The 17708-nt window shown below is 35.2% G+C and overlaps 1 protein-coding gene across 2 annotated transcripts in view; it reads left to right on the top strand.

Moving 5' to 3' along the window:
* Positions 1-17708, top strand: part of ERCC8 (ERCC excision repair 8, CSA ubiquitin ligase complex subunit) — a 68304-nt gene that overhangs the window by 25680 nt on the left and 24916 nt on the right. For both annotated transcript variants that reach the window (XM_007176066.3, XM_057541820.1), the window contains 5 exons: positions 7987-8068; positions 9524-9592; positions 10783-10849; positions 14480-14580; positions 16087-16211. In XM_007176066.3, coding sequence (XP_007176128.1) covers positions 7987-8068; positions 9524-9592; positions 10783-10849; positions 14480-14580; positions 16087-16211 — 444 coding nt within the window. The remainder of the gene's footprint in view (positions 1-7986; positions 8069-9523; positions 9593-10782; positions 10850-14479; positions 14581-16086; positions 16212-17708) is intronic.

The raw sequence follows: 17708 nt of genomic DNA, 5'->3' as shown, positions 1-17708 counted from the left end.
CATTGGTCTGTGTGTCTGTTTTTATGCCAGTACCATAATGTTTTGATTACTATAGCTTTGTAATGCAGTAGTCCCCCCTTATCCATGTGGGATACATTCCAAGACCCCCACTGAGTGCCTGAAACCACGAATACTATCAAATTACCATGGTTACAGTATATACCAACCCTGTATATACTATATTTCTTCCTATACTTATGTGTGGGTAGCATATATAGTATGGATACACAGAACAAAGGGATGATTCACATCCAGGTGGGACAAGCAAGATTTCATCATGCTCCTCAGAACAGTGTATTATTTAAAACTTACGAATTATTTACTTCTGTAATTTTCCATTTAATATTTTCAGACCACAGTTGACCTTAGATAACTGAAACCAAGGAAAGTGAAATACAGATAAGAAGGGGACTGCTGTATAGTCTGAAATCAGAAAGTGTGATGCCTCCAGCTTTGTTCTTCTTTCTCAAGATTGTTTTAGCAATTCGGGGTCTTTTGTGGTTCCATACAAATTTTCAGATTATTCTTTCCTATTTCTATGAAAAATGCCATTGAGAATTTGGTAGAGATTGCACTGAATTTATAGATTGTTTTGGGTGCTGTGGACATATTAACATTGTTAATTCTTTCAATCCACTGGTATGGAATATCTTTTCATTTATTTGTGTCTTCAGCTTCTTTCCTCACTGTCTTATAGTTTTCAGTGTACACCTTTTACCTCCCTAGTTAAATTTATTTCTAGGTATTTTATTCTTTATGCTGCAGTTGTAAATGAGATTGTTTTCTTAATTTCTCCTTCTGATAGTTCATTATTAGTGTATAGAAATGCAACTGATTTTTTTTAACATTTTGAATCCTGCAACTTTACTGAATTTGTTTATTCTAACAGTTTTTTGGTGAAGTCTTTAAGGTTTTCTATGTATAATATCATTTCATCTGCAGATAGAGACAATTTTACTTTTTCCATTCCAGTTTGGATGCCTGTTATTTCTTTTTCTTGCTTAATTGCTCTGGCTAGGACTTCCAGCACTATGTTGAATAAAAGTGGCAAGGGTGGGCATCCTTCTCTTCTCCCTGATATTAGAGGAAAAGCTTTCAGCTTTTAACTGTTGAGTATGATGTTAGCTATGAGCTTGTCATATATGGCCTTTATTATGTTGAGGTACATTCTCTCTATACCCAGTTTATTGAGGAAAATAATGAATACTTCTTAATATAAGTCAATACCCATTCATGATTTTTTAAAAATTCCTAACATAGTAGGAATAAAAGGGAAATTCCTTAAACTGGCATTTACAGATTACATGATTACGAACATGGAAAATCCAAAGGAAACCTTAGCCAAATTATAATATAAGAAAATTCAGCAAAGTTGCTGAATATAAGGTCAGTTGTATCTGAATTCCAGGCACAAAGAATTATAAAATGAAATTTCAAGAGTAATGTAGTTTATAATTGCAGCACAAGTCATCATATACCTAGTAAGAAATTGAAAAGTGTACAAGACCACTCAACACTACACAGAAAACTATAGAATATTATTGAGAGAAATTAAGACCTAAGTAAATGGTGGGATATGTCACATTCACACTCTCGCCACTTTTATTCAACATAGTTTTGGAAGTCCTAGGCATGGCAATCAGAGAAGAAAAAGAAATAGAAGGAATCCAAACTGGAAAAGAAGAAGTAAAACTGTCACTGTTTGCAGATGACACGATACTATACATAGAAAATCCTAAAGACACCACCAGAAAACTACTAGAGCTCATCAATGAATTCCAGTAAAGTTGCCAGAAACAAAATTAATATACAGAAACCTGTTGCATTTCTGTACACTAACAATGATTTTCAGAAAGAGTAATTAAGGAACAATTCCATTTATAATCGCATCAAAAATTAAAATACCTGGGAATAAACCTACTTAAGTAAAAGACCTGTACTCAGAAAACTATAAGACACTGATGAAAAAAATTGAAGAACACACAAACAGATGGAAATATATACCGTGTATATTGATTGGAAGAATTAACATTGTTAAAATGAACATACAACCAAAAGCAATCTACAGATTCATTGCAATCCCTGTCAAAATACCGAGGGCATTTGTCACAGAACTAGAACAAATAATTTTAAAATTTGTATGGAAACACAAAAGACCCTGAATAGCCAAAACAATCTTCAGAAAGAACAGAACTAGACGAATCACGCACCCTGACTTCAGACTATACTACAAAACTACAGTAATCAAAACAGTATGGTACTGGCATAAAAACAGATATGTAGATCAGTGGAACAGAATGCAGAGCCCAGAAATAAACCCATGCACTTATGGTCAATTAATCTATGACAAAGGAGGCAAGAGTATACAATGCAGAAAAGACAGTCTTGGCAATTCCCTAGTGATCCAGTGATTAGGACTCTGCACTCTCACTGCCGAGGGCCCAGGTTCAATTCCTGCTCGGGGAACTAAGATCACACAAGCCCTGTGGCATGGCCAAAAAAAAGAAAAGAAAGGAGAGTCTCTTCAATAACTGGTGCTGGGAAAACTGGACAGTCACATATAAAGGAATGAAATTAAAACATTCTCTAACACCATATACAAAAATAAACTCAAAATGGATCAAAGACCTTAATGTAAGGCTGGAAACCATTAAACTAAAAGAAAGCACAGGCAGAACATTCTCGACATAAATCATACCAATTTTTTTTTTTTGCATCTATCTCCTAAAGCAAAGCAATAAGAGCAAATATAAACAAATGGGACTTAATTAAACTTGAAGCTTTTGCACAGCAAAGAAAGCCATAAACAAAACAAAAAGACAAACTACAGAATGGGAGAAAATATTTGCAAATGATATAACTGATAAGGGGTTAATATTCACATATATAGACAATTCATACAGCTGAACATCCAAAAAACAAGCCTGACTAAAAGATGGTTAGAAGACCTGAATAGACATTTTTCCAAAGAAGACATACAGCTGGCCAACAGGCACATGAAAAGATGCTGAACATCATTAATCATCAGAGAAATGCAAATTAAAACCACAATGAGATATCACCTCACACCTGTCAGAATGGTTATCATCAAAAAGACCACAAATAACAAATGTTAGTGAGGATGTGGAGAAAAGAGAACCCTCGGGTGCTGTTGGTGGGAATGTAAATTGGTGCAGCCACTGAGGAAAACATTATGGAGGTTTCTCAAAAAATTGAAAATAGAACTACCATATGACCCAGCAGTTCCACTCCTGGGTATTTATCTGAAAAAAAAAAAGCACTAATTCAGAATGATACTTGTATCCCAATGTTCATAGCAGCATTATTTACAATTGCCAAGATATGGAAGCAACCCAACTGCCCATCAACAGATAAATGGATAATGGAGATGTGGTGTATACAATGGAATACTACTCAGTCATAAAAAAAGAATGAAATTTTGCCATTTGCATCAAATGCATGGACATGGAGGGTATTATACTAAGTGAAATAAGTCATACAGAGAAAAACAAACACTGTATGATATCACTTATATGTGAAACCTAAAAAGTACAACAAGCTAGTGAATATAACAAGAAAGAAACAGACTCACAGTTATAGAGAACAAACTAATGGTTACCACAGTGAGGAGACGGAAAGAGGGAGGGGCAAGATAGGCATAGGGGATTAAGAGGTACAAACTACTATGTATAAAATAAGAAAGGTACAAGGATATATATTACAACACAGGGAATATGACGAATATTTTATAATAACCATAAATGGAATGTAGCCTTAAAAACTGAATCACTTTGTTATTGTATATCAACTATACCTCAATTCTAAAAAGAAAAAGAAGGAAAAGAATTAGAAGGCTTGGGCTTCCCTGGTGGCGCAGTGGTTGGGAATCTGCCTGCCAATGCAGGGGACACGGGTTTGAGCCCTGGTCTGGGAAGATCCCACATGCCGCGGAGCAACTGGGCCCGTGAGCCACAATTACTGAGCCTGTGCGTCTGGAGCCTGTGCTCCGCAACAAGAGAGGCCGCGATAGTGAGAGGCCTGCGCATCTCGATGAGGAGTGGCCCCCACTTGCCACAACTAGAGAAAGCCCTCGCACAGAAACGAAGACCCAACACAGCCATAAAAATAATAAATAAATAAATAAATAAATCTTTTAAAAAAAAAAGAATTAGAAGGCTTAATATTATAAAGATAATGATTTTACCCAGTATGATCTATGGAATCAATGCATTTCTGATCAAAATCTTTGCAGAATTCTTTTGTGGAAATTGACTAGGTAATTCTAATGTATAATATATATGGAAATGCAGAGGGACAAGGTGCTCCTGAAGAAGAATGAATCTTGAGGACTTCACCACCTGTAACCAAGACTTTACCATAAATTAATTACACTAATCAAGGCAGTGTGATATTGGTACAAGTGAAAATAAACATACACAGGGGAACAGGACAGAGAATCAAGAAACACACCCATAGCTGTGTAATGATTTGGTTTATGATAAAAATAACACTGCAGTGAATTGGGGAAGAGATAACCTTTTTCATAAATGGTGCTGGATGAACTAGGTATCCATATTTAAAAACTAGTTTTGACCCTTACCTCACACCAGACACAAAAGTCAATTTCAGATGGATTACAAGTATAAATGTGAAAGATAAAATGATACAGCTTAAAGATGAAAAAAGAAAATGTGTTTCTTGCTTATGACAGTTAAAGACACAAAAAATATAAACCAAAAAGGCAGAGATAGATAAATTGAGCTACATTAGAATTAGGAATCTCTAGTCATCAAAAAACACTATTACAAAAGTGTAAATGTAAGCCATGGAAGGAGAGATGATATATCTGACATATGCATATGTTTGAAAAAGGACTGATGTACAGATTATATAATCAACAAAAATTAAAACAGTCCTATAGAAAAATAGGCAAAACACTTGAATAGGCACTTCAAGAAAGAGGATATCCAAATAGCCAATAAATAAAAGTGTTCAACTTTATTAATTGTACACCTGGATGTGTTATTTAAATACATAATGAGATACCTCTCTGTACCCTCCAAAATGGCCAAATTTAAAAGAGGTTGATGATAACAGTTACATATGTTGCTGATGAGATCACAAATTGGTACAGGTATTTGGTATTGACTGAAGCCAAGTATGTGCATATCCTCTGACCCAGCAGTTACACTTTTGGGTATATAAATGCATGTATACGTGTTCTAAAGGATATTTGTAAGAATGTTCATAGCAGCACTGTTGATGATAACCAAAAACTGTAAACAACTCAAATGTCCATTAACAGCCAAATGAAATCTGGCAAATTTTACATTGGAGTACTCTCCTACAATGACAAGGGAACACTTCTGTATTAACAAAATGTATGAATCTTATATAATATTAGATAAAATAACCAAAAACTAAAGAGTGCCTAATATATAATTCCCTTTATAGGAGGTTCAAAAATAGACAAAACTAATCTAATGATGATAGAGGCCTGTATGATGGTTATCTTTCTTGGTGAGATTTGTAAGGGGGTTCTAAGGAGCCTTCTGGGGTATTTGTAATGTTTGTAATGTTCTGTTTTTCAATACAGGTGGTCATTACTTTGTGAAAATTCACTTTGTGAAAATTAATTGAGCTGTACACTTATGATTTTTGTGTACTTTTCTGTATGCTACACTTCATTTAAAAGTATGGCTTTTAATTAAAATTTTTTAATTTAATTAATTAAAAATCAATAAGCCATACATTTACATTTTCTTTCCTTAACATTGGCTTCTATTAAAACTCTGACATCTTGAATTTAAATTTTCTTTAAAACATAAATGTTTTGCTAACTTAAAACAGTATTCCATGAGTTCATAATTCTGTTTGAAATAAAGGTATGACAATATTTTATTGATAATAAATTTGAAAGCATTCAGTAAGAAACAATTGTGCATCTGCTATGTATAAAGAAAAATAAGGAAGGCAAGATACTGTCCTTTTCTCCATCCTCTACTCCCATCATTAGTTTTTCCTATTAATGTATATATTAGATACTTTTCATACCTTCATCTCAGTTTTCCATGAGCATGTTTTAATAGCTTGAGCATATGATGTGGCTTAGAGGAATGTCTTCTCTAGAGTCTTCTCTATTTAACTTTAAGGTGTAGAGCCAAGTGGAGATAATCCAGGAATTGAGCTATACATAGGTGGAATTCGGGAATGTGGTCTAAACTGAAAATATAGATTTGTGAGTCACTAGGATATAGGTGGCAGTTGAAGAGAGGAGTGCGTAGAACAAAACCTTGAGGAAGATTAATAGGACAGGAGAAGGAACAACAAAGCCTGCAGAAGACAATGAAAAGGCCTAGCCAGAGAGAATAAGAGGGAAATCAGGAGTATGTGATATAATGGAAGCCAGTGGAAGAGACTGTCTTAACGAAGGTAGAATAGTCAGCTGTGTTGAATGCTACCGACAGATTAGGTAAGATAAAGACTACATTTGGTGATAGAAGGTAATCAGTGGTATTGGCAGGGTGGTGAGAGCGGGAGTAGTGGAGATAAAAAATAAGTTTGCAGTGAGTTGAGAAATACATAAGAGATAAGAAATTAGAGACAGCCAAAATTTGGATTTAAAGGGGGAGGAAGAAGATTAATTAGGAGGAATTTGGGTGAAAAGGATTTTGTTTTTTTGTCTTGGGGAGGGGAGTGCTGTTACAATGAAAGAGACTTGAACATGTTTTAGTGCTGATGGGAATGAGCCAGTAGGGAGAGAGCAGTTATATATACTCGGGAGACAGAGGCAATAATGTATAGGGTGAGATTTCTGACAGTGCTGAAAGTGATCTGAACACAGGTGGGGAAATTAACTTTAAATATGAGGAAGGATCATTTTTTTCATGATAACAGGAATGAAGAAGGAAAAAAGATAAGCGGAAGCAAATGTGTTTATAAGTTTGTTGTTAAGACAATAAGGAAATTCTCATTGAATGGCTCCTATTTTCTCTTTGGAATGAAAGATCAGATCACCTGTAGTGATGAAGTGGCGATTTTTGTGGAGAGTGGAGAAGGTTTGAAATAGCTGCAAATCTTATAGACAACGCTATTGAAATTGTAGGACCGGCAGTCAGTACTAAAGCCCAGTTGAGGTGAATGATCTTTTATAGTGATACTAGTCTTCTCTATTATAAGATTTTCTTCACCTGGATAGGGCAGAGGTCAACTAACTGCAGCCCATAGGCCAAGTCTAGGCTCTGGGCCAAGGCTTCTCATGGACTCTTTTTGTAAAAAATAAAAGTGTTACTGTAACACAGACATGTTCATTTATTGTCTATGGCCACTTTGATGCTACAGTGACAGAAATGAGTAGTTGGTTCTCAAAGCCTACAATCTGACCCTTTACAGAAGAAGTTGGCTGACCTCTGGTGTAGTTAAACCTGGATATAGGTGCACGGAAGGCAGACATTTGGAGTCAGGTTGAGGTCTTGACAAATGCAATGATAACATCAAAGATATTGGCAGTTCAAGTATTGAAACTTGGAATCCAAGCTGAAGAAGGAAAAGAAGTGAAGAAAGGAACTGATGGGACTTCTGGGCTTTATTTGGGTGTCTTGTAGGTAGCTGGGTGCGGGGGGGGAGCTGAAATGATACAAAATTTGGTCATATATAACTGAAATAGGTGATTTTAAAGGAGAAGCAGTTCTAGGTGATGCGACTGTCCTGAGTGTGGTAGCTGAGGTTGTATGGCACTGAGAGGCAGAGTACTGGCTACATCATCTGTGTAGATGCTGAAGTCCCCCAGAATGGAGCGGAAGGGAAGATGGTGAACCAAGTGGTTGTCTTGTCTTGATCTCTGGGATTTATTAGAGAAAAATAAATAAATTGCTAACAGTCAATTAAAAAATTGCTAACAGTGTGAAAATAAGTAAATAGAAAATTTGTTGCTTTTGTGATTATAATTAGAACTTACACTTATTTTAAATGTCTTTTGATTATCAGACTGCAGATGTATTTAATTTTGAAGAAACAGTTTATAGTCATCATATGTCTCCAGTTGCCACCAAGCACTGTTTGGTAGCAGGTTTGTACATATGTTGTTTTTTAACATATTGAAAACTTTCTCCCTTTTAGTATCTAGTTAGTTTTGATATAAACATTTTAACCCTGATGAAGATCACAATTCTTTAAAAAAAAAAAAAAAACTTGTGTGTATTACTTTTTGTATTCAGTTTAACAGATATTGTACAAGTTGGGCACTGTGCTAGGTTTCAAAGTGGCTAGGATTCAAAGATTAAGAAAGCACATTTCTGTTCCCTTAGAGTTACTTTTTTTTTAATTTTTAACATCTTTATTGGAGTATAATTGCTTTACAATGGTGTGTTAGTTTCTGCTTTATAACAAAGTGAATCAGCTATACATATATCCCAATATCTCCTCGCTCTTGCGTCTCCCTCCCACACTCCCTATCCCACCCCTCTAGGTGGTCACAAAGCACGGAGCTGATCTCCCTGTGCTATGCAGTTGCTTCCCACTAGCTATCTGTTTTACATTTGGTAGTGTATATAAGTCCATGCCACTCTCTCACTTCGTCCCAGCTTACCCTTCCCCTCCCCATGTCCTCAAGTCCATTCTCTACATCTGTGTCTTTATTCCTGTCCTGCCCTTACGTTCTTCAGAACCTTTTTTTTTTTTTTTTTTAAGATTCCATATATATGTGTTAACATACGGTATTTGTTTCTCTCTTTCTGACTTCCTTCACTCTGTATAACAGAATCTAGGTCCATCCGCCTCACTACAAATAACTCAATTTTGTTTCTTTTTATGGCTGAGTAATATTCCATTGTATATATGTGCCACATCTTCTTTATCCATTCATGTGTGGATGGGCACTTCGGTTGCTTCCATGTCCTGGCTATTGTAAATACAGCTGCAGTGAACATTGTGGTACATGAAAGAGTTACTTTTAAACCACCAAAGTTTCAAAGATTTTACGTGAACAAAATTTGGCAACTTTTTCATTTTGACACAGTAAAACAAGGAAATGATTTCCTTTTCTCTAGAATGTGTGATTCAAATTAAACATCCATTTTTATGAAAGCACCTGCAACAAAAATGTTCATGTGTGAAGAAGAAAATGTTTTTCTGGTATCAGGTATCAGGTCCCTGTGATATTATTTCTGTGGCACTTCATGAAGCTCCTCACCTCCAGACACCAGTCAGCTGCTTCATCTTTAAAGAGTTTGGGCACTAACTTGTCTTTGAGGTCCACTCAGTCTGTGTCCAGAGTTTCTGTGAATCTGTTACTAGTGATTGGAAGTATATCATTAACATGGAAAAGCTAAGCTATTAAAATAAAATGAATTTTCCTAGTTATAAACATTAATAACTATTTAAAGTATGTTATTAGCATACATTTTTATATTTCTGCATGGATACAGTGAAAATGTCATGACTCATATGGTAGTTTCTTGTTTCCTTTTGGTGATGATTTATAGTAAAATTATCTTAAACTATTTTTTTTGTTTTGTTTTTATAGTTGGTACTAGAGGGCCCAAAGTACAACTTTGTGACTTAAAGTCTGGATCCTGTTCCCACATTCTACAGGGTATTTGAAACAACAACTACTTTGAGTAAACCATTCAACAAAATGAAACATTATTGACAATGTATTCTTTATAAGTGACATGACTGATGTATTTTGTGCTAGTTGTTAGAAGTCAACAGGGAAATAAAGATCCTTTTGTGCATTATTGTTATAAAACTAAACTATTGAGGAGACATTTTTATGTACAGTAGCCACAGGGGAAGCTCAAAGAATATAGAAAGTCTAACTCAAAACCTTGTATTATTTCTACATTGAAAAAAATGAACTACTTATGAAACTTATATCAGTACATTTGTCTCCATGAACATTTTTTAATATTGTTCTGGCTGAGTAAACGTTCTTAATATTTAGGTGCTTCTTTTCTCAATAAAAATATTTTAGAAAAAGGTATTGAAATAATACTTTGGTAAAGTTTTACTAGCTTAAATTATTTTTGCTACTTTTTTATTAGTATTAGATCGTCTAATTCTAAACAATGAAAAAATGGGATGTAATTCAGATATACTATTTTTATTCATCTCTGAGAAACACATAATAAATATATCAGGAAAACTTGGTGAGATGGATAACATTTGTTTTACATTATCATGAATTTCTATGAATATAAGCTAGGTAGATGAAAATATATGATTTGAATAGTTTAGTTAGGTAGAAGTGAATTAAAATGCTGAAATCACTTATCCTATGAACTTATCACTTGTGCTTTCTAGATAAAAATTTTTATATAAATGCCTTTTACAATCATGAATTAAAATAATTTTTTTCTGTTATAACTTTCTGAAAACTTAGAGAACATTTTTATTCTTTAGAATGTTTATCTTGTATGGTGGTTTGTTGCAGGGATTTTGTTGTAGAGATAAGTAAGTAAGCTTGAGCTATATCACTTATTAATGGATAGACTTGCTAGGCTAACACCTGTATTTAAAAAGACAGACTCACTTGCTCTGACTGTTTTTTCCAAAGCAAACCCAGACCTTTTATAATAAAATAGCATTGTGAGAAATGCCCCATAGACTTTACATTAATATTTATATATAGATTATTATAAATGTGAAAAAAAATCATGATTGTATCAGTTTATTTTTAAGATTTAGTCTATGCTTTCTTCATAATCCGGCAAAATTAATTGCACTGTATCTTTTGATTTTTTTCAAATATTTTGCAAGTCATTTTATACAGTTGTTTTGCAGGTCACAGACAAGAAATATTGGCAGTTTCCTGGTCACCGCGTTATGAGTATATCTTGGCAACTGCAAGGTAAAATGCAAATTATTTGGTTTTGAAGTTAATAATTAATGATAAGCATTTTGGAAAGACTGTTTTTATGTTAGATGCATATTTAGTTGTTAAGGACGTCCTGGAAAATAAGATAATTGAGTTACAGATTTTAATTCGTATCACCAAAAGAAATCTTTTGCATCATAATCTTAATCCTCACTATCTATCTTGAGGGTGCTCACTTTGTAAAACAGAGAAAACAACAGAATCTATGTAGCAATGCAAATCTACTAGTACTACCCATGAAACAACTGTGTTGTGTCATTTTTGCTTACAAAAGTTTAACACTCTGTCAATTTAAGAATAGTAGCATTTAATTCATTTTCTTTAACCCAAGATTATTTTGAATCTGATTCAGCACATTCATCCATTCATTGATTCAGTTTACTAACATTTAATGACTCCTAGCATGTGCCAAGCATTGTGCTAGGGACACAGAGGTAACACAGGCGTAGTCCTTTCAGGAAGCTAATAGTCTAATGAGGGGGTATAGTCAGAAAAACCAGTGATTTCAGGACATCCTGAAAAATGCTTTAATAGAGATATGTCTCTGGTAGGTATAATATGGGAAAAAAGAACAAGAGCACTTAACTCTTTTTCTTTTTTCTTTTTTTTTTTTTAATTGAGGTATAGTTGTTTTACAGTGTTGTGTTAAAAGCACTTAACAATTGAGGATCAAGGGGGTTGTGGGTTTTGTTTGCTGGAAGGAAGAGTCTTACATATTTAAATGCTGACGGAAAAGTATCGCTGGAGAGAAATTAGTGAAGATAAGAAATGAAGGGGGGCTTCCCTGGTGGCGCAGTGGTTGAGAATCCGCCTGCCAATGCAGGGGACATGGGTTCGAGCGCTGGTCTGGGAAGATCCCACATGCTGCGGAGCAACTAAGCCCGTGCACCACAACTACTGAGCCTGCGCGTCTGGAGCCTGTGCTCCGCAGGAGAGGCCGCGATGGTGAGAGGCCCGCACATCGCAATGAAGAGTGGCCCCTGCTTGCTGCAACTGGAGAAAGCCCTCGCACAGAAATGAAGACCCAACACAGCGAGGCCCGCGCATCGCAATGAAGAGTGGCCCCCGCTTGCTGCAACTGGAGAAAGCCCTCGCACAGAAACGAAGACCCAACACAGCCAAAAATAAACGGATAAATAAATAAATAAGTGAAATTCTTTAAAAAAAAAAAAAAAGAAATGAAGGGGGGACTTCCCCAGTGGCGCAGTGGTTAAGAATCTGCCTGCCAATGCAGGGGACACAGGTTTGAGCCCTGGTCTGGGAAGATCCCACATGCTGCAGAGCAACTAAGCCCATGCACCACAGCTACTGAGCCTGCACTCTAGAGCCCATGAGCCACAACTACTGAAACCTGCGCACTCTAGGGCCCACGTGCCGCAACTGCTGAGCCTGCGTGCTGCAACTACTGAAGCCCACGTGCCTAGAGCCTGTGCTCCACAACAAGAGAAGCCACCACAATGAGAAGCCCATGCACCATAACGAAGAGTAGACCCTGCTTGCCGCAACGAGAGAAAGCCCGCGTGCAGCAGAAAAGACCCGACGCAGCCATAAATAAATAAATAAATAAATAAATAAATAATTTTTTTTTTTAAAAAAAAGGAAGAAATGGAGAGAATAATTGGTACATCAGGACCTTGACTAGGCAAGAGAGGATAATATCAAGGGTCCCAATAGAAGGGGACACTGATTTGACACATGAAGGGCATCATGAGACTAAATGGAAGGAGGAGAAAGGCATGAATACAATTAAATTTGTGACTTTGGCAGAGAAGCTCAAGAAATGCGAACCCAGTGGCCTCTGTTGTTTTTTAGTGAGTAGAACTTGATGTCATCTATTGAAAATACTGGAATGGGATGCAATTTTCAGGGAAGGTAGTTAAAGATTTGGAATAACAGTTTTAATGAATGGAAGAGGGAGCTGATTAAGGGCACATAGGATTGCTGGTCAGTATTTTGTGCTCTGTCGAAGGTGTAGCCCACAGCTGTACTAAGCCACAGAAATCAAAACTTTGAATGACACAGACTTAACAATTGTCTAAAAATTGTTCAAGTCACAGGTATAAGGAAAGAAATAAAATCACCAAAAGGCTTATAGGAAGGATCAAGGACCTAATGAGATAGAAACATGAGTGTTGATAAGAAAATTTAAAAACTGAAGGGACAGGAAGTAGTAATCAAATTTTGATATAGACATTTTAATAAAACTTTTTGCAGAAGAATTATTACAAAAACTACTTTTATTAGTCTTATAGAGAAATGTGTCTCAATTTTTGTAAAGCAGCCAGCTCTCCCTCTCTGTCACAGTTTATTCCCCAAAGAAGCTTCTGTTAATAGTTTGCAGAATGTGACATTGAAATTGATGATTTCTGAAGTAGAACAAAGTCTAGAATGTAGCCATAAGAAGGCTGGCCAAAGAGGTGTGAAGGTGAGGAGCTAGGCACTGCTTGTGGGTCCATGCTAGAGTCGATTTACATTGTTTGTTTCTAATTTGGTTTTCCTCAAATCAAGAGGGAAACTAAGAGGCTTTCAATTCTCAGAGTACCCCAGGAATTTGGATCAGTACCAGAATGGACCTAGTAATCAATGTTAGGAGTCAGATATGTCCATATCTAATCTATTTCAGAAGAGACTTAAGTCCTCAGACTCCTCCCATTGCAGACCTATTCCCCAGCTGGAAAGAAAGAAAACCAAATTGAGAATGGGAAATGCTAACTTTTTGCCGACTATTCTAATTGGCTACGTTTGATGGTGATCTGTGAAAATAATCAAAGTTATGGGAAGAGATAAACCCTGTATAGATATTTTTTAAAAAGGTTTATAAATGAGAAATAAGCTTGTAAAATGCAGCGAAATGCTCTTTCTAATTAAAATGACCTGGATAAACCCAACAGGTTAGAATATTATCGAGGGCTTTGTGAGGATATGATAGCATCAGTTGAACTGATTTATATTTTCTTTAGTAGTAGTTTAGAAGCTGAAATTGATATGTGATCATGGTTTTACCTTTTTTCGTTTCACTTGAAATAAAATGAAAATAAGTGTCGAATTTCTAGGAGACATTAAATTTATTTCTTGTATATCTGGCAAAGATTGATTTGAGTACAGGAAACCAAATAAAAATATTTTGTCCTTATGATTCACCTTATTCTCAATTTTTTTCATATAAAAAGAAAAAAGAAAAACCATATTCCTACCAAATGGATTCTTAAGCAAAGTGAAATTAGTTCACTGCTTGATTATCTAGGCAACATTTGAATAACAAACAGTAGAACAGATACAGTAACATATTTGCTAAGGAACAAAGCTCTAAGCCTGTCTACTCTTTGGAGAGGAAGATGCTCATGTCATTAGAAACAACAGAAAAAACAGAAGAATTCCATCCTTGTGATTTACTTTTTTTTTTTCTTCTATTTTTTCACTTTTTTGTGCTGCTATTGACTACTGAATATTTGCTGGAAAGGCAAAAGTACAACCATCCAAATGTACAGATACATTTGTGCTAATATACTGAGACCTCTGTATGCCATAATACTGGAAAGGTGAGTGAGGAGTATAGTCATTATCCTAGCTATATACGTTAATGTAACATTTATGTCTTCTCAGTGCTGACAGTAAAGCAAAATTATGGGATGTGAGGAGAGCATCAGGATGTTTGATTACTCTTGATCAGCATAATGGGAAAAAGTCACAAGCAGTTGAATCAGGTAATGAAAAACACATTAATATAGAAATATGGCATTGATAGTATTTTTATATTGAAATTTTTGAATTGAAACCAAATAATAAATGTATGTTGACAAATTGTAGATTTTATGTTTTTTTTAAAAAGGCATTCACAACAGATCAGTTTCTAAATTTATATCAACTAAATTATGGTTGTCTTTTTTTTTTTTTACTGAGGATTCCAATGAGCTTTTATTTATTTTTTCTTTTTTTAAATTTTTATTTTATTTTTAACATCTTTATTGGAGTATAATTGCTTTACAATGGTGTGTTAGTTTCTGCTTTATAACAAAGTGAATCAGCTATACATATATCCCCATATCTCCTCCCTCTTGCATCTCCCTTTCACCCTCCCTACTCCACCCCTCTAGGTGGTCACAAAGCATTGAGCTGATCTCCCTGTGCTATGCGGCTGCTTCCCACTAGCTATTTTACATTTGGTAGTATATATAAGTTATGGTTGTCTTTCTTTAAGATACAAGTAAGGGGGACTTCCCTGGTGGTCCAGTGGGTAAGAGTCTGTGCTCGCAATGCAGGGGGCCCAGGTTTGATCCCTGGTCAGGGAACTAGATCCCGCATGCTGTGTGGCACAGCCTTTAAAAAAAAAAAAAAAAAAGAAAGAAACTAAAAGATGCAAGTAAGTATGGCATTTCTTCTGCCCCTGAATTTTTGAATGTAGAAACTTTTCTGGATTAACTTATTTTATTTTTTTCCTCACATGAGGCCAACTAATACAAGGTCAGTGCCATTTAGGAAGTTACAATAAATTAAAGAAATGGTAATATTTTGTGTCCATTTTGTCACAAAATTTGCAAGTTGTGTTTAATTTGAGTCCACTGCAATCCAGGTGACAAAGTACTTCGATTGCATTTTTATAATAGAATTTAATTTCTGGGTAGGTTAAAATTCTGATTCAGAATTAAATTTGGACCAGAAATACATTAGGTTGAACTATATAAAACCTATGATTGTTTTAATAATCTTTTAAATAAAATTAATCAGGTTATTGAGAATTATGCTTTCTCAAACCTGTTCATTTTGAAAGTAATATAAATTTTGATTGAGACTAGAACACTTCTTTAAGTGGCAAATACTAGTATTATTGATTTTTAATAGTCCATGGAATGATTTTTAGATTGAAAATGGAAATAGTATATAAGAAGTTTAATTTTCAATTTAAAATTTTAGTGGTAGGTTTATGCAGTTAAGTGAGTTTGATAGCACAGCTTACTCTCTGAAGAAAAATTATATTTGGCAGGATTTTCTCCCTTTGCTTTTCCTATTTTCCTCTGCTTTTGTGGTTCTAATTTATATAGCTTATGTTCAAGTAATCCAAAGGGATGATTAATTTTAAATATAATCAACTTATATATTTTAGATAATTCAGATAGTTGTCCTTTAATATGTTTAAATAACTATATCATCAAGCATTAAGTGTGTGTTGAATTTATAAGAACAGATAAACTGAATTGTGTTTTTCATTGCAGCAAACACTGCTCATAATGGGAAAGTTAATGGCTTATGTTTTACAAGTGATGGGCTTCACCTCCTCACTGTTGGTACAGATAATCGAATGAGGCTCTGGAATAGTTCCAATGGAGAAAACACACTAGTAAGACATTTTAAGTACCTTGAATGTTTTGGATCTACATTAAAGAAATGAATCTGTGACTTAACACTTGGTGTTTTTCTGTAGATTTGACTTTGTTTCTTGCCTCTGAATCACAGCTTTCTTTATATAATATTTTTCCATTATGTGAACTAGTAATTCTCAACTCAGGACGACCCACCCCACCTCACCCCACCACATTCTCCCCACTTAGTGGAGAATCATTGCTCTACTGAGCCACTGTGTATAATGGGAGCGTGCCATCTCTCTCAAGTATATTGTAGAAGAATAAAAGATTGAGAACAACTGATATAAATTAAAGCTATAAAGTCAGTCAAATTTTATACTAAATCTAACTTTTAAACAAAATCCAAAATGAGGGACTTCCCTGGTGGCGCAGTGGTTAAGAATCCACCTGCCAATGCAGGGGACACGGGTTCGATCCCTGGTCCGGGAAGATCCCACATGCCGTGGAGCAGCTAAGCCCATGAGCCACAACTACTGAGCCTGCGCTCTAGAGCCCGTGAGCCACAACTACTGAGCCTGCGTGCTGCAACTACTGAAGCCCGTGTGCCTAGAGCCCATGCTCCGCAACAAGAGAAGCCACCGCAGTGAGAAGCCCACGCACCACAACAAAGAGTAGCCCCCACTCAGCACAACTAAAGAAAGCCGGCATGCAGCAACGAAGACCCAATGCAGCCATCCATAAATAATAAATAAATAAATAAATAAATAAATAAATAAATAAAATCCAAAATGAATGTTATAGTAACAAAACATACAGTAATTGGAATAGATGTGTTCTAAAAGTGCTAGATTCTTTTTTTTTTAATTGAAGTATAGTTGATTTACAATATTGTGTTACTTTCAGGTGTACAGCAAAGTGATTCAGTTATACATATGTATATGTATATATCTTTTTTTTCGATTCTTTTCCTCTATAGGTTATAACAAGATAATATCGTTTCCTGGCTATACAGTAAATCCTTGTTGTTTATATATTTTATATATGGTAATGTGTATCTGTTAATACCATACAACTAATTTATCCCCTCACCTTCCCCTTTGGTAACCATGAGTTTGTTTTCTATGTCTGTGAGTCTGTTTCTGTTTTGTAAATAAGTTCATTTGTACTAGTTTTTAGATTCTGCCTTTAAATGATATCATATAATATTTGTCTTTCTCTGTCTGACTCACTTAACTTAGTATGATAATCTCTAGGTCCATCCATGTTGCTGCAAATGGCATTATTTCATTCTTTTTTATGGCTGAGTAATATTCCATTGTGTATATATATACTACATCTTCTTTATCCATTCATCTGTCGATGGACATTTAGGTTGCTTCTGTGTCTTGGCTATTGTAAATAGTGCCACCATGAACATTCGGTTGCATGTTTCTTTTCTGTTTTTAATTCTTTTTTATTTTTTTTTAATTTTTATTTATTTTATTTTTGGCTGCGTTGGGCCTTCATTGCTGCGTGGTCTTTCTCTAGTTGTG

This window comes from Balaenoptera acutorostrata, chromosome 2, assembly GCF_949987535.1.
Source record: "Balaenoptera acutorostrata chromosome 2, mBalAcu1.1, whole genome shotgun sequence".
Classification (NCBI taxonomy): Eukaryota; Metazoa; Chordata; class Mammalia; order Artiodactyla; family Balaenopteridae; genus Balaenoptera; species Balaenoptera acutorostrata.
This window is presented reverse-complemented; position numbering and strand designations above follow the sequence as displayed.